This window comes from Nothobranchius furzeri, chromosome 2 (genome assembly GCF_043380555.1).
Source record: "Nothobranchius furzeri strain GRZ-AD chromosome 2, NfurGRZ-RIMD1, whole genome shotgun sequence".
Taxonomy (NCBI): domain Eukaryota; kingdom Metazoa; phylum Chordata; class Actinopteri; order Cyprinodontiformes; family Nothobranchiidae; genus Nothobranchius; species Nothobranchius furzeri.
In genome coordinates, this window is record NC_091742.1 from 72,458,168 (window position 1) to 72,481,011 (window position 22,844).

Genomic DNA, 22,844 nt, shown 5'->3' on the forward strand with positions numbered 1-22,844 from the left:
ATTAGCAACGCCAGTACTCTTGGTGCACAGGACAGTAACACGAGCAGGCTTTTTTTTTTCTTTTCGGTACTGGACTTCTAGCCTTTGGGTATCACGATTGTTACATTTTCTGCCTGTTAATTTGCTCAGCATTTCTGTGGTGACAAACATGAGGACCTTCAAAGAAGGTTTACCCATTGTAAACATCACAAGTTGTACAAATTACACTTTTTGGACCATGCATGGGAGTCCAGGACAAGGTCCGGCGGCTATCAGTCCAGCCCTTAACCGGGGCCCGAAACGTCTTTCGTGCGTGGATGGCAAAATCACCACCAGCGTAAAACCACACTGTCAACTGGTTATTAAAAAATTAAAGGGTGCAATTTAATTTAGGTACTCACTCTCTCCCTGAGTGGCAGACTCGCCCTGAGTCTGTGCGCGAGAGCCTGTTAATGGAAGTTCGTCTGCGGAGATAAACAGCCGGCCGATGGGGCAATTCTCAGCCCCCCGGACTTTGATGAGGAAGTGGCGCCATGCGGCTCTCCGAAGGCGAACTCCCACTGAAGGGATCTGCTTTCCCGGGTTTCAGCACCAAAAACGTTGGGTAATTTTTATTTGTCCTGTATTACCTCAAAGAAAACTCAGAGCACACACAGAGGGATTAGATTGATAATTTGGTACATTGTAAACAACCTTAAACAGACAACGAACACATACTTTGCAAAGTGTGAGATACTTTGCAAAGGGTGAGAAGAATCAATCCACACCAGTCGAAAACCAGTTTCCTCTCACCCCGAGTCGAAACTCTGGAGTGAATTTATTTGCAAGAACACACACACACCCATAAATTCCTCAAAAACCCCCTTGGCCTCAGGAATCCACAGAAGACAAAAGGGATTCTTCAGATAATAGATCAACGAGTCTCTTGGCCAGGGCAAGACGGTGTTCCTGCAGAAGAGACTCCCGGTCTGGCCGGTTTGGCCTCCATATAATAGAACAAAAGTGCCTAAAGCATAAAGGAGTTGCTGCAAACATTTTAATGTAAATAAGTACCTCAAGCAGAAAGGAAGCCCTCAGGCAGAAAGGAATTCCTGCAAACATTTAGGGTGAGGTAACTCTGTTTGACAATCAGATTTACCTATCAATAAAAGTCACAAGTTGTACAAATAACACTTTTTGGACCATGCACATTGCCAATCATGCAAAGCCAGCCAATGACATTTATATAGCGGGTGAGTAGTTCGCTAATACAGAATGTGAGTTCCTCGTTAGTATAGTGGACAGTATCCCCGCCTGTCACGCGGGAGACCGGGGTTCGATTCCCCGACGGGGAGACTGCAGTTAACTTTAGCTTGATGCATTGAACAAAATGGCCAATTTTGCACTTGACCATCACTTCAACTGCTGGTATTTAACCCCAGGTCTCTTGCGTGGCAGCTGTTGAATGCTACCACTGGTCTACCAAACAGGACACGCTAACCTTTATGGCCTGCACGTATCACGCATGGCACAGTAAAATGTGCAGCCTTCATTTTCTTTTCACAATAGTTATTTCTACTTGTTTTTCTCATTGCCCCTGAGGTCTCTACATGTTTGTAATGGAAGCTTTTTGTATTTTGATACGGCATCTTGTTGGAACTCAATTTAACTGTAAGTCGTTTTGTAAGTTGAACCTGAATGCATAAATCAACATTTTTTAGCTTGCTTTCCATATCAACTGCACCACCATGTCTTCATTTACACTTATTCGTTGAACTGCAGTGATTGATCATTTGATATGTTTTTTAGCTGTCATTTAGGACAGCCATTGGAACACAGGGTTTCTTCCTAATATGTCGTTTTTCTCAGCATTTCTGTGGTGGAAACCTTTAGGATGTTCAAACCATCTTTACTCATTGCCACAGCTCCAAGGGTAACCAATAAATGCTGTCTGACGACAATTGTTGCACATCATGCAATGCCATCTGTTGGCATAGATGTTTCAAAAGGCCAGTTGAGGAATAGGCGCATGAAGAGTAAGACGTCGATATTCGTATTGGTGAGCGAATCACTGCCTGTCACATGAGAGACTTGGAATATAGATGACTACTAACTTTGATCGATGCATTGGACAGGCCTTGGAATTCTATCCAACAGAGGTTGCATTGGCCGGGAATCGAACCCGGGCCTCCCGCGTGGCAGGCGAGAATCCTACCACTGGACCACCAATGCACACAAGCGCATTAGCAACGCCAGTACTCTTGGTGCACAGGACGGTAACACGTGCATGCTTTTTTTTTTTTCTTTTCGGTACTGGACTTCTAGCCTTTGGGTATCACGATTGTTACATTTTCTGCCTGTTAATTTGCTCAGCATTTCTGTGGTGACAAACTTGAGGACCTTCAAAGAAGGTTTACCCATTGTAAACATTACAAGTTGTACAAATAACACTTTTTGGAACATGCATGGGAGTCCAGGACAAGGTCCTGCGGCTATCAGTCCAGCCCTTAACCGAGGCCCGAAACGTCTTTCGTGCGTGGATGGCAAAATCACCACCAGCGTAAAACCACACTGTCAACTGGTTATTAAAAAGTTAAAGGGTGCAATTTAATTTAGGTACTCACTCTCTCCCTGAGTGGCAGACTCGCCCTGAGTCTGTGCTCGAGAGCCTTTTAATGGAAGTTCGTCTGCGGAGATAAACAGCCGGCCGATGGGGCAATTCTCAGCCCCCCGGACATTGATGAGGAAGTGGCGCCATGCGGCTCTCCGAAGGCGAACTCCCACTGAAGGGATCTGCTTTCCCGGGTTTCAGCACCAAAAACGTTGGGTAATTTTTATTTGTCCTGTATTACCTCAAAGAAAACTCAGAGCACACACAGAGGGATTAGATTGATAATTTGGTACATTGTAAACAACCTTAAACAGACAACAAACACATACTTTGCAAAGTGTGAGATACTTTGCAAAGGGTGAGAAGAATCAATCCACACCAGTCGAAAACCAGTTTCCTCTCACCCCGAGTCGAAACTCTGGAGTGAATTTATTTGCAAGAACACACACACACCCATAAATTCCTCAAAAACCCCCTTGGCCTCAGGAATCCACAGAAGACAAAAGGGATTCTTCAGATAATAGATCAACGAGTCTCTTGGCCAGGGCAAGACGGTGTTCCTGCAGAAGAGACTCCCGGTCTGGCCGGTTTGGCCTCCATATAATAGAACAAAAGTGCCTAAAGCATAAAGGAGTTGCTGCAAACATTTTAATGTAAATAAGTACCTCAAGCAGAAAGGAAGCCCTCAGGCAGAAAGGAATTCCTGCAAACATTTAGGGTGAGGTAACTCTGTTTGACAATCAGATTTACCTATCAATAAAAGTCACAAGTTGTACAAATAACACTTTTTGGACCATGCACATTGCCAGTCATGCAAAGCCAGCCAGTGACATTTATATAGCGGGTGAGTAGTTCGCTAATAGAGAATGTGAGTTCCTCGTTAGTATAATGGACAGTATCCCCGCCTATCACGCGGGAGACCGGGGTTCGATTCCCCGACGGGGAGACTGCAGTTAACTTTAGCTTGATGCATTGAACAAAATGGCCAATTTTGCACTTGACCATCACTTCAACTGCTGGTATTTAACCCCAGGTCTCTTGCGTGGCAGCTGTTGAATGCTACCACTGGCCTATCAACCAGGACACGCTAACCTTTATGGCCTGCACGTATCACGCATGGCACAGTAAAATGTGCAGCCTTCATTTTCTTTTCACAATAGTTATTTCTACTTGTTTTTCTCATTGCCCCTGAGGTCTCTACATGTTTGTAATGGAAGCTTTTTGTATTTTGATACGGCATCTTGTTGGAACTCAATTTAACTGTAAGTCGTTTTGTAAGTTGAACCTGAATGCATAAATCAACATTTTTTAGCTTGCTTTCCATATCAACTGCACCACCGTGTCTTCATTTACACTTATTCGTTGAACTGCAGTGATTGATCATTTGATATGTTTTTTAGCTGTCATTTAGGAAAGCCATTGGAACACAGGGTTTCTTCCTAATATGTCGTTTTTCTCAGCATTTCTGTGGTGGAAACCTTTAGGATGTTCAAACCATCTTTACTCATTGCCACAGCTCCAAGGGTAACCAATAAATGCTGTCTGACGACAATTGTTGCACATCATGCAATGCCATCTGTTGGCATAGATGTTTCAAAAGGCCAGTTGAGGAATAGGCGCATGAAGAGTAAGACGTCGATATTCGTATTGGTGAGCGAATCACTGCCTGTCACATGAGAGACTTGGAGTATAGATGACTACTAACTTTGATCGATGCATTGGACAGGCCTTGGAATTCTATCCAACAGAGGTTGCATTGGCCGGGAATCGAACCCGGGCCTCCCGCGTGGCAGGCGAGAATCCTACCACTGGACCACCAATGCACACAAGCGCATTAGCAACGCCAGTACTCTTGGTGCACAGGACAGTAACACGAGCAGGCTTTTTTTTTTCTTTTCGGTACTGGACTTCTAGCCTTTGGGTATCACGATTGTTACATTTTCTGCCTGTTAATTTGCTCAGCATTTCTGTGGTGACAAACATGAGGACCTTCAAAGAAGGTTTACCCATTGTAAACATCACAAGTTGTACAAATTACACTTTTTGGACCATGCATGGGAGTCCAGGACAAGGTCCGGCGGCTATCAGTCCAGCCCTTAACCGGGGCCCGAAACGTCTTTCGTGCGTGGATGGCAAAATCACCACCAGCGTAAAACCACACTGTCAACTGGTTATAAAAAAATTAAAGGGTGCAATTTAATTTAGGTACTCACTCTCTCCCTGAGTGGCAGACTCGCCCTGAGTCTGTGCGCGAGAGCCTGTTAATGGAAGTTCGTCTGCGGAGATAAACAGCCGGCCGATGGGGCAATTCTCAGCCCCCCGGACTTTGATGAGGAAGTGGCGCCATGCGGCTCTCCGAAGGCGAACTCCCACTGAAGGGATCTGCTTTCCCGGGTTTCAGCACCAAAAACGTTGGGTAATTTTTATTTGTCCTGTATTACCTCAAAGAAAACTCAGAGCACACACAGAGGGATTAGATTGATAATTTGGTACATTGTAAACAACCTTAAACAGACAACGAACACATACTTTGCAAAGTGTGAGATACTTTGCAAAGGGTGAGAAGAATCAATCCACACCAGTCGAAAACCAGTTTCCTCTCACCCCGAGTCGAAACTCTGGAGTGAATTTATTTGCAAGAACACACACACACCCATAAATTCCTCAAAAACCCCCTTGGCCTCAGGAATCCACAGAAGACAAAAGGGATTCTTCAGATAATAGATCAACGAGTCTCTTGGCCAGGGCAAGACGGTGTTCCTGCAGAAGAGACTCCCGGTCTGGCCAGTTTGGCCTCCATATAATAGAACAAAAGTGCCTAAAGCATAAAGGAGTTGCTGCAAACATTTTAATGTAAATAAGTACCTCAAGCAGAAAGGAAGCCCTCAGGCAGAAAGGAATTCCTGCAAACATTTAGGGTGCGGTAACTCTGTTTGACAATCAGATTTACCTATCAATAAAAGTCACAAGTTGTACAAATAACACTTTTTGGACCATAAACATTGCCAATCATGCAAAGCCAGCCAATGACATTTATATAGCGGGTGAGTAGTTCGCTAATACAGAATGTGAGTTCCTCGTTAGTATAGTGGACAGTATCTCCGCCTGTCACGCGGGAGACCGGGGTTCGATTCCCCGACGGGGAGACTGCAGTTAACTTTAGCTTGATGCATTGAACAAAATGGCCAATTTTGCACTTGACCATCACTTCAACTGCTGGTATTTAACCCCAGGTCTCTTGCGTGGCAGCTGTTGAATGCTACCACTGGTCTACCAAACAGGACACGCTAACCTTTATGGCCTGCACGTATCACGCATGGCACAGTAAAATGTGCAGCCTTCATTTTCTTTTCACAATAGTTATTTCTACTTGTTTTTCTCATTGCCCCTGAGGTCTCTACATGTTTGTAATGGAAGCTTTTTGTATTTTGATACGGCATCTTGTTGGAACTCAATTTAACTGTTAGAAATTTTGTAAGTTGAACCTGAATGCATAAATCAACATTTTTTAGCTTGCTTTCCATATCAACTGCACCACCGTGTCTTCATTTACACTTATTCGTTGAACTGCAGTGATTGATCATTTGATATGTTTTTTAGCTGTCATTTAGGACAGCCATTGGAACACAGGGTTTCTTCCTAATATGTCGTTTTTCTCAGCATTTCTGTGGTGGAAACCTTTAGGATGTTCAAACCATCTTTACTCATTGCCACAGCTCCAAGGGTAACCAATAAATGCTGTCTGACGACAATTGTTGCACATCATGCAATGCCATCTGTTGGCATAGATGTTTCAAAAGGCCAGTTGAGGAATAGGCGCATGAAGAGTAAGACGTCGATATTCGTATTGGTGAGCGAATCACTGCCTGTCACATGAGAGACTTGGAATATAGATGACTACTAACTTTGATCGATGCATTGGACAGGCCTTGGAATTCTATCCAACAGAGGTTGCATTGGCCGGGAATCGAACCCGGGCCTCCCGCGTGGCAGGCGAGAATCCTACCACTGGACCACCAATGCACACAAGCGCATTAGCAACGCCAGTACTCTTGGTGCACAGGACAGTAACACGAGCAGGCTTTTTTTTTTCTTTTCGGTACTGGACTTCTAGCCTTTGGGTATCACGATTGTTACATTTTCTGCCTGTTAATTTGCTCAGCATTTCTGTGGTGACAAACATGAGGACCTTCAAAGAAGGTTTACCCATTGTAAACATCACAAGTTGTACAAATTACACTTTTTGGACCATGCATGGGAGTCCAGGACAAGGTCCGGCGGCTATCAGTCCAGCCCTTAACCGGGGCCCGAAACGTCTTTCGTGCGTGGATGGCAAAATCACCACCAGCGTAAAACCACACTGTCAACTGGTTATTAAAAAATTAAAGGGTGCAATTTAATTTAGGTACTCACTCTCTCCCTGAGTGGCAGACTCGCCCTGAGTCTGTGCGCGAGAGCCTGTTAATGGAAGTTCGTCTGCGGAGATAAACAGCCGGCCGATGGGGCAATTCTCAGCCCCCCGGACTTTGATGAGGAAGTGGCGCCATGCGGCTCTCCGAAGGCGAACTCCCACTGAAGGGATCTGCTTTCCCGGGTTTCAGCACCAAAAACGTTGGGTAATTTTTATTTGTCCTGTATTACCTCAAAGAAAACTCAGAGCACACACAGAGGGATTAGATTGATAATTTGGTACATTGTAAACAACCTTAAACAGACAACGAACACATACTTTGCAAAGTGTGAGATACTTTGCAAAGGGTGAGAAGAATCAATCCACACCAGTCGAAAACCAGTTTCCTCTCACCCCGAGTCGAAACTCTGGAGTGAATTTATTTGCAAGAACACACACACACCCATAAATTCCTCAAAAACCCCCTTGGCCTCAGGAATCCACAGAAGACAAAAGGGATTCTTCAGATAATAGATCAACGAGTCTCTTGGCCAGGGCAAGACGGTGTTCCTGCAGAAGAGACTCCCGGTCTGGCCGGTTTGGCCTCCATATAATAGAACAAAAGTGCCTAAAGCATAAAGGAGTTGCTGCAAACATTTTAATGTAAATAAGTACCTCAAGCAGAAAGGAAGCCCTCAGGCAGAAAGGAATTCCTGCAAACATTTAGGGTGAGGTAACTCTGTTTGACAATCAGATTTACCTATCAATAAAAGTCACAAGTTGTACAAATAACACTTTTTGGACCATGCACATTGCCAATCATGCAAAGCCAGCCAATGACATTTATATAGCGGGTGAGTAGTTCGCTAATACAGAATGTGAGTTCCTCGTTAGTATAGTGGACAGTATCCCCGCCTGTCACGCGGGAGACCGGGGTTCGATTCCCCGACGGGGAGACTGCAGTTAACTTTAGCTTGATGCATTGAACAAAATGGCCAATTTTGCACTTGACCATCACTTCAACTGCTGGTATTTAACCCCAGGTCTCTTGCGTGGCAGCTGTTGAATGCTACCACTGGTCTACCAAACAGGACACGCTAACCTTTATGGCCTGCACGTATCACGCATGGCACAGTAAAATGTGCAGCCTTCATTTTCTTTTCACAATAGTTATTTCTACTTGTTTTTCTCATTGCCCCTGAGGTCTCTACATGTTTGTAATGGAAGCTTTTTGTATTTTGATACGGCATCTTGTTGGAACTCAATTTAACTGTAAGTCGTTTTGTAAGTTGAACCTGAATGCATAAATCAACATTTTTTAGCTTGCTTTCCATATCAACTGCACCACCGTGTCTTCATTTACACTTATTCGTTGAACTGCAGTGATTGATCATTTGATATGTTTTTTAGCTGTCATTTAGGACAGCCATTGGAACACAGGGTTTCTTCCTAATATGTCGTTTTTCTCAGCATTTCTGTGGTGGAAACCTTTAGGATGTTCAAACCATCTTTACTCATTGCCACAGCTCCAAGGGTAACCAATAAATGCTGTCTGACGACAATTGTTGCACATCATGCAATGCCATCTGTTGGCATAGATGTTTCAAAAGGCCAGTTGAGGAATAGGCGCATGAAGAGTAAGACGTCGATATTCGTATTGGTGAGCGAATCACTGCCTGTCACATGAGAGACTTGGAGTATAGATGACTACTAACTTTGATCGATGCATTGGACAGGCCTTGGAATTCTATCCAACAGAGGTTGCATTGGCCGGGAATCGAACCCGGGCCTCCCGCGTGGCAGGCGAGAATCCTACCACTGGACCACCAATGCACACAAGCGCATTAGCAACGCCAGTACTCTTGGTGCACAGGACAGTAACACGAGCAGGCTTTTTTTTTTCTTTTCGGTACTGGACTTCTAGCCTTTGGGTATCACGATTGTTACATTTTCTGCCTGTTAATTTGCTCAGCATTTCTGTGGTGACAAACATGAGGACCTTCAAAGAAGGTTTACCCATTGTAAACATCACAAGTTGTACAAATTACACTTTTTGGACCATGCATGGGAGTCCAGGACAAGGTCCGGCGGCTATCAGTCCAGCCCTTAACCGGGGCCCGAAACGTCTTTCGTGCGTGGATGGCAAAATCACCACCAGCGTAAAACCACACTGTCAACTGGTTATTAAAAAATTAAAGGGTGCAATTTAATTTAGGTACTCACTCTCTCCCTGAGTGGCAGACTCGCCCTGAGTCTGTGCGCGAGAGCCTGTTAATGGAAGTTCGTCTGCGGAGATAAACAGCCGGCCGATGGGGCAATTCTCAGCCCCCCGGACTTTGATGAGGAAGTGGCGCCATGCGGCTCTCCGAAGGCGAACTCCCACTGAAGGGATCTGCTTTCCCGGGTTTCAGCACCAAAAACGTTGGGTAATTTTTATTTGTCCTGTATTACCTCAAAGAAAACTCAGAGCACACACAGAGGGATTAGATTGATAATTTGGTACATTGTAAACAACCTTAAACAGACAACGAACACATACTTTGCAAAGTGTGAGATACTTTGCAAAGGGTGAGAAGAATCAATCCACACCAGTCGAAAACCAGTTTCCTCTCACCCCGAGTCGAAACTCTGGAGTGAATTTATTTGCAAGAACACACACACACCCATAAATTCCTCAAAAACCCCCTTGGCCTCAGGAATCCACAGAAGACAAAAGGGATTCTTCAGATAATAGATCAACGAGTCTCTTGGCCAGGGCAAGACGGTGTTCCTGCAGAAGAGACTCCCGGTCTGGCCGGTTTGGCCTCCATATAATAGAACAAAAGTGCCTAAAGCATAAAGGAGTTGCTGCAAACATTTTAATGTAAATAAGTACCTCAAGCAGAAAGGAAGCCCTCAGGCAGAAAGGAATTCCTGCAAACATTTAGGGTGAGGTAACTCTGTTTGACAATCAGATTTACCTATCAATAAAAGTCACAAGTTGTACAAATAACACTTTTTGGACCATGCACATTGCCAATCATGCAAAGCCAGCCAATGACATTTATATAGCGGGTGAGTAGTTCGCTAATACAGAATGTGAGTTCCTCGTTAGTATAGTGGACAGTATCCCCGCCTGTCACGCGGGAGACCGGGGTTCGATTCCCCGACGGGGAGACTGCAGTTAACTTTAGCTTGATGCATTGAACAAAATGGCCAATTTTGCACTTGACCATCACTTCAACTGCTGGTATTTAACCCCAGGTCTCTTGCGTGGCAGCTGTTGAATGCTACCACTGGTCTACCAAACAGGACACGCTAACCTTTATGGCCTGCACGTATCACGCATGGCACAGTAAAATGTGCAGCCTTCATTTTCTTTTCACAATAGTTATTTCTACTTGTTTTTCTCATTGCCCCTGAGGTCTCTACATGTTTGTAATGGAAGCTTTTTGTATTTTGATACGGCATCTTGTTGGAACTCAATTTAACTGTAAGTCGTTTTGTAAGTTGAACCTGAATGCATAAATCAACATTTTTTAGCTTGCTTTCCATATCAACTGCACCACCGTGTCTTCATTTACACTTATTCGTTGAACTGCAGTGATTGATCATTTGATATGTTTTTTAGCTGTCATTTAGGACAGCCATTGGAACACAGGGTTTCTTCCTAATATGTCGTTTTTCTCAGCATTTCTGTGGTGGAAACCTTTAGGATGTTCAAACCATCTTTACTCATTGCCACAGCTCCAAGGGTAACCAATAAATGCTGTCTGACGACAATTGTTGCACATCATGCAATGCCATCTGTTGGCATAGATGTTTCAAAAGGCCAGTTGAGGAATAGGCGCATGAAGAGTAAGACGTCGATATTCGTATTGGTGAGCGAATCACTGCCTGTCACATGAGAGACTTGGAGTATAGATGACTACTAACTTTGATCGATGCATTGGACAGGCCTTGGAATTCTATCCAACAGAGGTTGCATTGGCCGGGAATCGAACCCGGGCCTCCCGCGTGGCAGGCGAGAATCCTACCACTGGACCACCAATGCACACAAGCGCATTAGCAACGCCAGTACTCTTGGTGCACAGGACAGTAACACGAGCAGGCTTTTTTTTTTCTTTTCGGTACTGGACTTCTAGCCTTTGGGTATCACGATTGTTACATTTTCTGCCTGTTAATTTGCTCAGCATTTCTGTGGTGACAAACATGAGGACCTTCAAAGAAGGTTTACCCATTGTAAACATCACAAGTTGTACAAATTACACTTTTTGGACCATGCATGGGAGTCCAGGACAAGGTCCGGCGGCTATCAGTCCAGCCCTTAACCGGGGCCCGAAACGTCTTTCGTGCGTGGATGGCAAAATCACCACCAGCGTAAAACCACACTGTCAACTGGTTATAAAAAAATTAAAGGGTGCAATTTAATTTAGGTACTCACTCTCTCCCTGAGTGGCAGACTCGCCCTGAGTCTGTGCGCGAGAGCCTGTTAATGGAAGTTCGTCTGCGGAGATAAACAGCCGGCCGATGGGGCAATTCTCAGCCCCCCGGACTTTGATGAGGAAGTGGCGCCATGCGGCTCTCCGAAGGCGAACTCCCACTGAAGGGATCTGCTTTCCCGGGTTTCAGCACCAAAAACGTTGGGTAATTTTTATTTGTCCTGTATTACCTCAAAGAAAACTCAGAGCACACACAGAGGGATTAGATTGATAATTTGGTACATTGTAAACAACCTTAAACAGACAACGAACACATACTTTGCAAAGTGTGAGATACTTTGCAAAGGGTGAGAAGAATCAATCCACACCAGTCGAAAACCAGTTTCCTCTCACCCCGAGTCGAAACTCTGGAGTGAATTTATTTGCAAGAACACACACACACCCATAAATTCCTCAAAAACCCCCTTGGCCTCAGGAATCCACAGAAGACAAAAGGGATTCTTCAGATAATAGATCAACGAGTCTCTTGGCCAGGGCAAGACGGTGTTCCTGCAGAAGAGACTCCCGGTCTGGCCGGTTTGGCCTCCATATAATAGAACAAAAGTGCCTAAAGCATAAAGGAGTTGCTGCAAACATTTTAATGTAAATAAGTACCTCAAGCAGAAAGGAAGCCCTCAGGCAGAAAGGAATTCCTGCAAACATTTAGGGTGCGGTAACTCTGTTTGACAATCAGATTTACCTATCAATAAAAGTCACAAGTTGTACAAATAACACTTTTTGGACCATGCAAATTGCCAATCATGCAAAGCCAGCCAATGACATTTATATAGCGGGTGAGTAGTTCGCTAATACAGAATGTGAGTTCCTCGTTAGTATAGTGGACAGTATCCCCGCCTGTCACGCGGGAGACCGGGGTTCGATTCCCCGACGGGGAGACTGCAGTTAACTTTAGCTTGATGCATTGAACAAAATGGCCAATTTTGCACTTGACCATCACTTCAACTGCTGGTATTTAACCCCAGGTCTCTTGCGTGGCAGCTGTTGAATGCTACCACTGGTCTACCAAACAGGACACGCTAACCTTTATGGCCTGCACGTATCACGCATGGCACAGTAAAATGTGCAGCCTTCATTTTCTTTTCACAATAGTTATTTCTACTTGTTTTTCTCATTGCCCCTGAGGTCTCTACATGTTTGTAATGGAAGCTTTTTGTATTTTGATACGGCATCTTGTTGGAACTCAATTTAACTGTAAGTCGTTTTGTAAGTTGAACCTGAATGCATAAATCAACATTTTTTAGCTTGCTTTCCATATCAACTGCACCACCGTGTCTTCATTTACACTTATTCGTTGAACTGCAGTGATTGATCATTTGATATGTTTTTTAGCTGTCATTTAGGACAGCCATTGGAACACAGGGTTTCTTCCTAATATGTCGTTTTTCTCAGCATTTCTGTGGTGGAAACCTTTAGGATGTTCAAACCATCTTTACTCATTGCCACAGCTCCAAGGGTAACCAATAAATGCTGTCTGACGACAATTGTTGCACATCATGCAATGCCATCTGTTGGCATAGATGTTTCAAAAGGCCAGTTGAGGAATAGGCGCATGAAGAGTAAGACGTCGATATTCGTATTGGTGAGCGAATCACTGCCTGTCACATGAGAGACTTGGAATATAGATGACTACTAACTTTGATCGATGCATTGGACAGGCCTTGGAATTCTATCCAACAGAGGTTGCATTGGCCGGGAATCGAACCCGGGCCTCCCGCGCTGGGACCGAGAATTGTTTAGCTAAACGCCCCTAAACCAAATCTCATTCATTCCCAATGGTAGTCCTAAACCACTACGGATGTAATATATTTTTGACCACTACGCATTGTGGCGCTGTTGCGCTCTTCTCTCTTCTAGGAAGCTGCCTGAAACGGTAGTTCACTTGCTAACCACTTCGGTAGAGACAGGACTGATTAGCAGCGGAGCGGATTAAAAGTATTCTTTAATCTTCGGTTAGACTGTTATAAGGTAAGTTTTGTTGATATGAATGCAGATTACAAGGATTGGAGGTGTTGTTTCCGAACGTACTGCGTTGCTAGGATACGAGTAGCAACGCTATACACGCTAAACGCTAAATTCAAAAGTAAACACTTCAGGATCATAGTTCTACGGTTAAAACTAATGAAAAAATTGCAAAAATATAGAAGATAATTATGGTTTTATATTAACTTCGGTATTATTTTGTTATTTGTAAACAACACAGCAGTGGTTTTTTCAAGTAATGCTTTTTTGTCTTGTAAACTCTGTAAAATAAATACAAGTAAAAAAATTAATAAATAAAAACTAAACAAAAAAATAACATTAATATAGGTATCAGCTTTCCTGGCCCAACTCAGTACTTACAATTCAAAAAATGAATGTTTGATGGCTGAATAAGTATACTTATTTTTTGGACTTTAATTTGTGCCTGACTGCTCTGTGTCACTGAAAGAAATAATAAAATACAAGCTATTTCTTGAACATTCAGCAGTGATTTTGCATCCCTCTGAGTCACTCACACCACAGCCTGGTGCATTAACCCCTGTGTCTATGACCTTCAAAGGCTGCCTGTATCTTCACCTTCTTTTCTCTTTCTACAGTCTCTGATCTTCAGTGTGTGAGGAGGTGGAGCCAGGAATACAGTGAGGCACCGTCCCCAGTGAGATCATCGACTTCTTAGGGTGATTTACATGTGATTACAGCTTGTTCATCAGAAACAACCCACTACCAGCTATTCCAGGTTGTGCTGACAGAGTTCCTCAGGTGAGAAGCAACAATTCTTTAAGAAACTTTATTTAAACCTCCTCAAAGTGCTATTGTTTTCTATTTGATTCTATAATACAGACAGCGAGTCACATAACTGGTGTTGTGTTACAAAGATAAGAGGATCAAATGAGCTTTACTACTAAGGAATAGTTTGTCTAGTTTGTTAATCAAACCAATAAATAAAGATATGGGTTTAATAAAGGCAGATAGTCGAGTGAGGTTTGATGACAGTAATAAATATAACCCAGCCTCTCTTCATCTTGTTTGCAGTTGTATCTTTAGAATGTTGTAATGAGAACAGAAGATGCACACGCACACACACACACACACACACACACACACACACACACACACACACACACACACACACACACACACACACACACACACACACACAGTTTTAGTGGGTTCATTATTTGATAGAATTGTTATTGAAGTTAATCAGCTCCAGAACAAAGACATGATTATCAAAACTATGCAAGCAAATCTTAAAATATTTTATAATGTTGTGTCTAATAATTAAATCAAAAATGTCCTTGAACTTTACCAGGCAAAGATGCAGAGGAAAATGGTATTTTATCCAGGAAAGCTGAGCGTGGTTTTCCGTAAGGGGCCCCTTGGATATCTCCTGCAGGCGCCCTCTCCTGAAGCCAAGCGCATCAAGGATGACCCCAGTTTGCAGGACAGGTCTGCGTCCATGAAGGAGGACCTGGTACGGCAAAATGCTTTGGCCACAGTTCGTAGGAGAGGAGGGGATACCACCGACATTACAGAGCTGCTGGGAGACTACATCCTTCAATTTGGAAAATATAAAGGAAAGTCTTTCAGGTGGCTTTTAGAAAATGATGTGGGATACACTCTGTACCTCATTAAGAACCGCCAGAAGGAGGAGGATTTGGGTCTCTGTAGCTCGGCTGAGGATCACAGCAAGGTCAGCCTGCAGACATGTGTTAAGTTTGCTCTTAGTTTTGCAGAGATCAAGTCTGTCCTCGGCTACGAGGCAGGTGTTGTCAAAGCCTCTTCTGAAGATGAGCAGCAGGTTGGCTTTGGCTCCCGGGCCAAAAGCACATGGAAGGAAATCTGGGACAGTAGAGCTGATGGGTATGCGGACTTCATCTTGAAAAAGAGTTGCCTCCCCGGGACACGCATGAAGAAGCTGCAGCAGTACCTGCAGGGCAGACATCAATCTGCCTCAGCTTCTACACCCACTGAACAGGATACAAGTGTGCCACCTGAACCTCTGGGTAAGAAACTTGATTCATGTTCATTTTTGAAATGACAGAAACATGTAATGTTTAACATTTATCCTGAACTGATATCATATTTGTCATTCTGTGTGCTGTAATCTTTGTCCACACTACAGTTATGGACGAGGACAAAGAGTTGGAGAGCGCCATGTTGAACATCTCACCCTCTGACCTGCTGAGCACGAGCAGTCAGTAACACTGTTAATACAGTCAGTTAATTCTTGAGCCTCTCTTGCAGATGTGTATCTCATTTCTAGATGTTTGCTTTTGTGTGTGTAACCAGTTGCTGTAGCTGCAGCAAAAAGAGAAGAGGATGTGTCAAGACTACTTCCACGAGCAAAACCAGGTTTTTAAATGAGAGGTTTCAGGACTGGAGAGCTATTCTCTTGCATGAAGAATTGCCATCCTAAACTGAGCCATGACCTTCTGTGTTCTGCCTTTGCTTTTTGTTATGGCCACGTTCTGGCCAGGTTCCTGTTCCATGTGTCTCTTCCTACTGTTACACTAAAAGTCCTCAGGACTATGAATTGATTCCTGCTGAGAAGATGTGATTCCAGACACAGTGAGTATGTTATTTTTATTTTTTTGCATGTCTTGTACACTAAAAACATTGAAGTGGGGGTTTGCACTATAAGTTGAATGCATGCTTGTGCACTGGGTGCTGTTACTCCTCCTGCTTAGGTTGATTAGTAAGAGGTTGTTTCTGACCTTTCCAGTATTATGTGTAAAGCTGTGGTAAGCAGGAAAAGTAACTGTGTGTGATTGAGTTCCTACTAACACCAACCAACACCTGCACACTCTGTAACTGCTGGAATAACTGCTGCCTTTTCTGTTTTAGTCCCGTCTGCAACGCTGTCCAGACCTCCTCCTGATGCATCAGAGCAACTGGAAACCTCAGCAGTTGATGGTGAGAAGATTCAAGCTCTGTTTCTCAACTGTTTTATTTTAATCAAGGCTACATGAAGACTTTTTTTTCTTTACCTTGTTCTGGGACCAGTCCCAACCAGTAAACAAGGGAAGACACCTGCGGCCCTGCCACCAGAGCTCGCCTTCCTGGCAAAGGAAACATCGAGCTTCACAAAGAGCCTGGAGTCATCTAACGGTAGATCTCCACTAATATTGAACTAAACATCTGTTTATTGCTGATAATTACACAACTACGTCAAATGATTTGATCTGATCCATTATTCCTGAAACAATAACAGAAAGATGGCTCAATTTTTCAGATTCAAACACAAGATCTGCTGGCTCCTCTGCACAGAGAGTGCTGGATTTTGAAGACAGAGGTGAAAAGGGTGAGAGTGGAAATCATCTAGACAGCTTCTTTTTTGACTTGTTTACTTAACTTTAGCTTTATCATTTGTTCCACACATTCTTTAACATTTGTTTTGACTGAAAGGACTCTAAAATCATCTGTCTTTTTGAATATCAGTTTCCTCAGCCCAGCCACCTGCTCCTTCGCTCTTGCCTGACCGGGACCTCGATATGAACAGCTGGAGCTGTTCTCAGCACCAGAAACTGTGGATGAGGACAGAACTACAGGATCTCGGACTGTGGCCTGGCTCTCGTCCCGTTCGCATCGTGGGGAACGCAGTTTCCCTCTGGCGTCTTCCTCCACAACCGGAGCTGATCGACACAGTGGCCGACCTCCCATCACCCAACTTCTTTCAGCTGCACCCGTTTTTCATCTGGAAGCCTGAAAGTAACATCATGATCAGACTGAGGAACAATTACATCCTGCCCTGTCTTCATGGGTGTCATCATCCTCATGTGGTCTCTGCTGGCGTGGGTAGGCCTCGGGTGATTGTTGGCACCGGTGGACAGTATTACATCTTTTCCTCCAGACTTTGTTGCAAGTCCTGTCGGAGAAACTGGTTTGCAGACAGTCCCCGGTGGCTGCAAAAGCTGCCCAGCCACTTCACAAACATTCTGCCTGCATTCCTGACATATAAGAAGGCCATCTGCAAGTCTGTAATGGATGAGCTGAGGCGCACGGGCAAATCACCATCAGACATGGCAAACCAGGTGAATGAACTCATGCATCTCAAATATGAGCGAGCTCACCTGGCATACCTGCAGGCAATCGAGAGCGTTTGGGATGCTGAGGCAGGGGTTCATGGACAGAAGACCATTGGGCAGTTTGTGAGAAAGGACAATGCACCACGTCCTTTTGGCTCATATGAAGATGCCAGTGGGTGGTGTGGAATTTCTGTTTCCAGCTTCTACCTCACTGACTGTCTGCTGGAAGAGTACAGACGCCAAGAGCCAGTCATGTCCAGGCTCCTTCAAGGATCTTTTGGACAAATCTTCAGGTCTGACCACACCAGAAAAGTTGCACGCAAAGTGACACTTGCATCAGGGACAATGTCTAGCTTTGCGATCATGAACGAAAACTGGTTGATTGTTTCCTGGGTGATGGTTCAGTCTGAGGCTGAGAGGTCCTTGCAGCCGATGTACGAGGGAGTGGCCAGGAGGTACGCTGAAGCTGAAGTGGAGAAGGCAGGCTACCACTGGGTGGACAGGTGAGAGCAGACATCTTCTCTCTTCTTTACCTTTTAGCCTGCTAATGATCATGATTGTGTGTTTTATGTCTGTTTTAATGTGCAACCTTAGTGATTAGGAGAAGAAACAAATGGTTGACTAACGAAAACACAATTCTTTAATTTTATTTAAAAAAAATACTTTTCTAATAAATTAGAAAATGTTGGAAGAAATTCATGAAACTGTTATAATACACAGTGATGCAAAAGGAAAAACATTAGGAATAAGTGTTTATTGTTTATCGAGATCATGACCAGCTGTTTGATGACATCATCCTAACAGAACCAGGAAACCTGGTGCTCAGAGACCAAACACAGTAGTCAAAAACATAAGAATGATTCTAATTATTCTGCATCTTTGTGTATCTTCCGATCAGGGATTGCTGTGCTTCTTTCAAGATCCCAGACTCCATCCCTGGTGAACATTTACTCTGGGATGCTTGGAAGACAACCCCTGCCATTGTGAATGCTGCTACCTCTGGACCCCTGGCTAATACTAGTGCCTCTCGATCCCATTACAACCCCAACATTGCCATAAAACTGGACTTGTTTCACTGCCTCAGGCGCTTTTCACGGGAGTGCACGTCTGAGCATCACCCCCTCTACAGCAGTTTCTGCCAGCTTCTCTCTGCTGCCTTCTCTGTGGTGGATCAGGAGGACCTCAAGAAGCTCCGGGACGCCTACGAATTCTGTGGTATCCGGCCAGCCAATCCCACCAAACAACACATACGGGAGCACTGCAGGACCAAGATACCACAGCCCACAGAGCTCCTGGACAGAGTGGAAAAGGTGATCAACCATCTTCATCTGGCCAAGGATCCAAATGATGTCCCTCTGTTTAAACCCTCCATGCTGAAGACGTGGCGCATACAGCGAGTGCATATTCTCCGTGGATGCCTCAGTGACCCTGAAATCTCCGAGAGGATCATGTACAGGTATGGTGGCACTCTTCAGCTTAACCATGTACCTGGAGAAGGAGCAAAGGTCAACATCTGGATTCCTGTCAGAGGTACATCACAGCAAGAGGGGTACCATTTCCACCAAGCCCAGTGGATCACTGGAACCCATGCCTCCACTGAACTGTTTCAGGCGCAGGGAATGACAGGAGTGGCAAGATGGAACTACCAACGACTGGTGGACCTTAAGCGACCAGACGTTGTCCTGCCAGCTGTATTTGATCCAGCTTTAATAGCTGAATTAAACAGCTCTTACAAGAGAGTGACTGGACAGGAGAAATATCCCACTCTCAGAGTCTCTGACAGGGACACCGGCGAAAGATTTGGACTTGAGTACATAGAGCCAGGCTGCCGACCGGTCCCTCTTGACTGGGACAAACACAGGACTCAGAAGAGAGGTGAATCATCTGCTCCATTCCTGCTTCCTGTGCATTCATCCATCTCGGCTCAAGTTCCAACTCCAGCGTCAACCTCCAACTTGGGTTCAGCTCCATCTGTCAGCCCTCTACTCTCTGCTGGTGACCTCCTGAAAGAAGATGTCCAGGAATTTCTAGCCACACCAGGTAAGCCACTGAAATGTTTTCTACATATTTGCATTTTATTGTAGACAGTTCACCAATCAGCCGAGTAAGCATGACCGTTTCATTGTGTTTCAGATCTTTCGTGTGCTCCACCTCTGCCTCTGAGAGCCTACCCAAGTGGCGCCCGCGTCGGACCCATAAAAACAGGTGGGCGGGTCTTTGTGTTGGATCACACACGCTGGACACCGCCCATGAAAGAGGCCATTGATGACCTGCTGCAGAAGCACCGTGGGGACAAGGAGATGCTGAAGCTTGTGGATCAGGAATACGCAGCCATTGTTCATCGAGCTGCTGCTGATCCAAACAGCCTTCTGCATCCTACCACCAGACTGCACATCTCCCGCTACGTGAAGCACCTGGTGAAACTGCTCAACACCAGTTCTTCTTTGAACATAAGCCCAGAGAAACTGAAGGATACACAACAACTGTGGCACTCTTTAACAGAGGGGAGTGAGTCATCCCATGTTCCTGTGGTCACTATTGAGCCAGCTACTTTCAACCCTCCTGCACCTGCTTTGTCCTCACCTCTGACTCAACACTCTCTGGAAAAAATCGTAGAGGGCATTTTGAGCAAACAGCAGCAGCAGGAGCAGCAGCAGCAGCTCCCGCCAGGGCAAAAGAAAAGACAGACAAAGACGTGTCTTTCCTGTGGACAGCCAAAGTCTCGATATGAAACTGATGGATCCTCGATCCACTTTTTCTATCAACAGGGGCCTGTGCGGTATTTTTACTGCTCACAAAAGGTGCACCAGAGCTATGCTGCTGAAGGACTCTCTAACCCTACAATGTCCTTTGAAGACTTTTCAACCACTGACTTTTTTCAGAGAGAACTGGATGCAACCAAGACGCGAGTGCAGGAGAAGACTGAAAAGAAAAGGCAAAGGACAGAATCGGCACCAGCAGGCCGTCTCTGTAGGTTCTGTCACATGGAGCTGTAACAGGGACCCAACAGCCCACACATCCACACAGGATTCCCCGGAGTGGCAGGAAAATATATTTACTGTCCCTCCAAGGTGTTCGCTCTTTACCAAAGCCAGGGAATGGTCAAAGAGATGAGCTGGAAGGAGTTCAGTAAGTCTCCTTTCTACGAGATGGAAAAACAAAGATGGGTGGAGGAAAAGAACAAGTGAACAACTTGGGTTTAGTGTATTTATGTAAATAGAAAATGTTGTAAATCCTCAGAGGATTGTTTCATTGTTTTTTTATCCTCTAGGTTACTGATCAGATGTAAATTTGCAAGTGTAAGTTTAACATCTGTACTTCTGTTTATTTTGGTTTGTCACAGGAACATTGGGACTAGTTTGTTTCTTTGTATATAATGTATATTGTTTTTCTGTTAAAATACCATCTGGTTCATGTTAAATTAAAAAAAAATTGTTCTATCATTACTTGCAGCAAAATGTTATTTAAATTGTTGCTTACAGCAGCTACTTGTACATATCAACATCTGCTGGCTCAGTTTGTCTGGAGCAACACATAAACAAACCTTGCAGTTGTGAAAGGAACAAAATACTCACTGACTGCTGCATTTGAAAAGCTTTGGCAATAAAATGTTTTTGTGAGAACATTTTCTGTTGTCATAAATATGAACAAATCAAATTCAAAGTTTAATAGCTTAAAGCAGAAGAACAACAAATGTGATGGTTCATATGTGATTACATTTTACTTTACTTGGTAGTATTTAATATACAGTATAGAGGTATGAGTTACACTAAAATAATTACTAGTAAAATGATTAATGAAATGGGATTTGAAAATCATTTACAAAACACTTTCACTTATTTATCACAATATTTGAACAACAGCTTTTATTTTACGCTGTTTGAACAGATCAGGAAGGAAGATAAGTGATGGGTTAGATGTGGCTCAGCATCAGCATCCTCCAGCAAGGAATGCTGCATTTTCATTGGCTGTCACTCTGTCACAGCTATTCACGGTTGGCCCCCGCGTGGCAGGCGAGAATTCTACCACTGAACCACCAATGCTGCTGATGTTTGCAGCAAAACGTGATTTTTTTTTTCTCTATACAGATGTGTTTGTAGGAGGGTGTATTTTTGAAGGGATGCCTTTTAAACTGCTAATTTTTTTCTTGTCTTTGTCCTTCACTTCTAAACTTAGGACGTAGGTTACATGCTGGGTTTCAATCAAAAAACCATCAGATTTCTGACTACATAATGTCAGTCAAAAAAGTCTCAGGAATAAAGCCATCAGAAAAATCTGCTTCACAGGAAAAAAAAAAAGTCAAACCAAAATCTTTTTTGAAAAAAGTTCTCAAACCAAAGGCCATCAGAAAAAAGTTGTCAATCCAAAAGCTGTCAGGAAAAAATTGTCAAACTAAATGTCATCAGGAAAATAGCAGTGAAACAAAAAACTGTCAGGAAAAAAGTTGTCAAACATATAGTCACCAGGAAAAGAAATTGTCTCACAAAATGTCATCAGGATAATTGCTGCCAAACCAAAAAGCCTTCTGGAAAAGATTTGTCAAACCAAATGTGGTCAGGAAATAAGTTGTCAGACAAAATACTCTGAGATAGAAATGACTTAACTAGAGGAATCCAGCAACGGGTGCCATTGTCACATGATGGCCGACTTGGCATGATGTCCTCAATGTGCAACAGCAGCAGAGTGGGCTTCTGAATGCATCACAGTAACTTTTAATTATTCTGCAATTTCTTGATACATTAGCTACTCTTAATCCTCTGAAGTCAATCCACACGCCGGCGTGTATTTGCGAGCTGGTCACATTACTCCCATTGTTATCCAACCAGAAAACCACTTAGGGTCATGATTACAGCTTGTTTTGACAAAGGGGGCTTAAAACTAATTAACAGTTGTGATTTTACACATTTATCCAAGTAAAAGTAAGACATTTAAGGTAGATAATTCATGCCAAGATAAAGGTACTTTTGCACGATCTATCTGTGATAGATGCAGAGCAAAATCCTACAAACTGAGTTCTCTGCTGGCTCCGTCGTCTCTCACTGCACTTCACTGTAAGCTAGGACTCAGGAGTCAGGAAGAAAACAAGACCAAGCTTTTCCTATAGGCTGAGATATGAACCACATCACAAAAATCACTCATAATTAGTTCACCCAGTCACTCAAAATTAGTTGTATTTATTCTTTGTTTCTGGTGAGGATTATGGGGGAAAAGTAAAGTGCTGCATTGGCCGGGAATCGAACCCGGGCCTCCCGCTGAACCACCAATGCTGCTGATGATTGCAGCAAGACGTGATTTTTTTTTCTCTATACAGATGTGTTTGTAGGAGGGTGTATTTTTGAAGGGATGCCTTTTAAACTGCTAATTTTCTTCTTGTCTTTGTCCTTCACTTCTAAACT

The 22,844-nt window shown here is 43.9% G+C and overlaps 2 protein-coding genes and 11 non-coding genes across 13 annotated transcripts; 8 read left to right on the plus strand and 5 right to left on the minus strand.

The window, feature by feature from the left end:
• The first annotated feature begins 1,241 nt into the window (after positions 1–1,241).
• Positions 1,242–1,313, plus strand: trnad-guc (transfer RNA aspartic acid (anticodon GUC)). Its single transcript has one exon. It is a non-coding gene; the product is annotated as a tRNA-Asp (tRNA).
• An 806-nt stretch (positions 1,314–2,119) lies between these two features.
• On the minus strand, positions 2,120–2,190 carry trnag-gcc (transfer RNA glycine (anticodon GCC)). Its single transcript has one exon. It is a non-coding gene; the product is annotated as a tRNA-Gly (tRNA).
• Positions 2,191–3,443: 1,253 nt separating this feature from the next.
• trnad-auc (transfer RNA aspartic acid (anticodon AUC)) lies at positions 3,444–3,515 on the plus strand. The gene has a single exon. It is a non-coding gene; the product is annotated as a tRNA-Asp (tRNA).
• Positions 3,516–4,321: 806 nt separating this feature from the next.
• On the minus strand, positions 4,322–4,392 carry trnag-gcc (transfer RNA glycine (anticodon GCC)). Its single transcript has one exon. It is a non-coding gene; the product is annotated as a tRNA-Gly (tRNA).
• Positions 4,393–5,643: 1,251 nt separating this feature from the next.
• Positions 5,644–5,715, plus strand: trnad-guc (transfer RNA aspartic acid (anticodon GUC)). Its single transcript has one exon. It is a non-coding gene; the product is annotated as a tRNA-Asp (tRNA).
• Positions 5,716–6,521: 806 nt separating this feature from the next.
• Positions 6,522–6,592, minus strand: trnag-gcc (transfer RNA glycine (anticodon GCC)). The gene has a single exon. It is a non-coding gene; the product is annotated as a tRNA-Gly (tRNA).
• A 1,251-nt stretch (positions 6,593–7,843) lies between these two features.
• trnad-guc (transfer RNA aspartic acid (anticodon GUC)) lies at positions 7,844–7,915 on the plus strand. The gene has a single exon. It is a non-coding gene; the product is annotated as a tRNA-Asp (tRNA).
• An 806-nt stretch (positions 7,916–8,721) lies between these two features.
• Positions 8,722–8,792, minus strand: trnag-gcc (transfer RNA glycine (anticodon GCC)). The gene has a single exon. It is a non-coding gene; the product is annotated as a tRNA-Gly (tRNA).
• Positions 8,793–10,043: 1,251 nt separating this feature from the next.
• Positions 10,044–10,115, plus strand: trnad-guc (transfer RNA aspartic acid (anticodon GUC)). Its single transcript has one exon. It is a non-coding gene; the product is annotated as a tRNA-Asp (tRNA).
• Positions 10,116–10,921: 806 nt separating this feature from the next.
• On the minus strand, positions 10,922–10,992 carry trnag-gcc (transfer RNA glycine (anticodon GCC)). The gene has a single exon. It is a non-coding gene; the product is annotated as a tRNA-Gly (tRNA).
• A 1,251-nt stretch (positions 10,993–12,243) lies between these two features.
• On the plus strand, positions 12,244–12,315 carry trnad-guc (transfer RNA aspartic acid (anticodon GUC)). Its single transcript has one exon. It is a non-coding gene; the product is annotated as a tRNA-Asp (tRNA).
• An 851-nt stretch (positions 12,316–13,166) lies between these two features.
• On the plus strand, positions 13,167–15,789 carry LOC139065412 (uncharacterized). The gene is made up of 4 exons (XM_070547909.1): positions 13,167–13,405; positions 14,017–14,179; positions 14,733–15,617; positions 15,713–15,789. Exon 3 carries the CDS (start codon positions 14,739–14,741, stop codon positions 15,459–15,461), a length of 723 nt encoding a protein of 240 aa, XP_070404010.1. The 5' UTR covers positions 13,167–13,405; positions 14,017–14,179; positions 14,733–14,738; the 3' UTR covers positions 15,462–15,617; positions 15,713–15,789.
• LOC107374710 (uncharacterized) lies at positions 15,779–21,075 on the plus strand. Its single transcript, XM_070547867.1, has 6 exons — positions 15,779–16,336; positions 16,427–16,531; positions 16,656–16,724; positions 16,862–17,951; positions 18,347–19,488; positions 19,582–21,075. The coding sequence occupies exons 4-6, from the start codon at positions 16,915–16,917 to the stop codon at positions 20,442–20,444; spliced, it is 3,042 nt and encodes a 1,013-aa protein (XP_070403968.1). The 5' UTR covers positions 15,779–16,336; positions 16,427–16,531; positions 16,656–16,724; positions 16,862–16,914; the 3' UTR covers positions 20,445–21,075.
• The last annotated feature ends 1,769 nt before the right edge of the window (positions 21,076–22,844 follow it).

Excerpts from the sequence above, each read along its gene's own strand:
- LOC139065412 (XM_070547909.1), top strand. The coding sequence starts at position 14,739 with ATGCAGAGGAAAATGGTATTTTATCCAGGAAAGCTGAGCGTGGTTTTC.
- LOC107374710 (XM_070547867.1), top strand. The coding sequence starts at position 16,915 with ATGAACAGCTGGAGCTGTTCTCAGCACCAGAAACTGTGGATGAGGACA. Across the intron at positions 17,952-18,346 it reads GGCTACCACTGGGTGGACAG|GGATTGCTGTGCTTCTTTCA; the intron begins GTGAGAGCAGAC and ends TCTTCCGATCAG. Across the intron at positions 19,489-19,581 it reads GGAATTTCTAGCCACACCAG|ATCTTTCGTGTGCTCCACCT; the intron begins GTAAGCCACTGA and ends ATTGTGTTTCAG.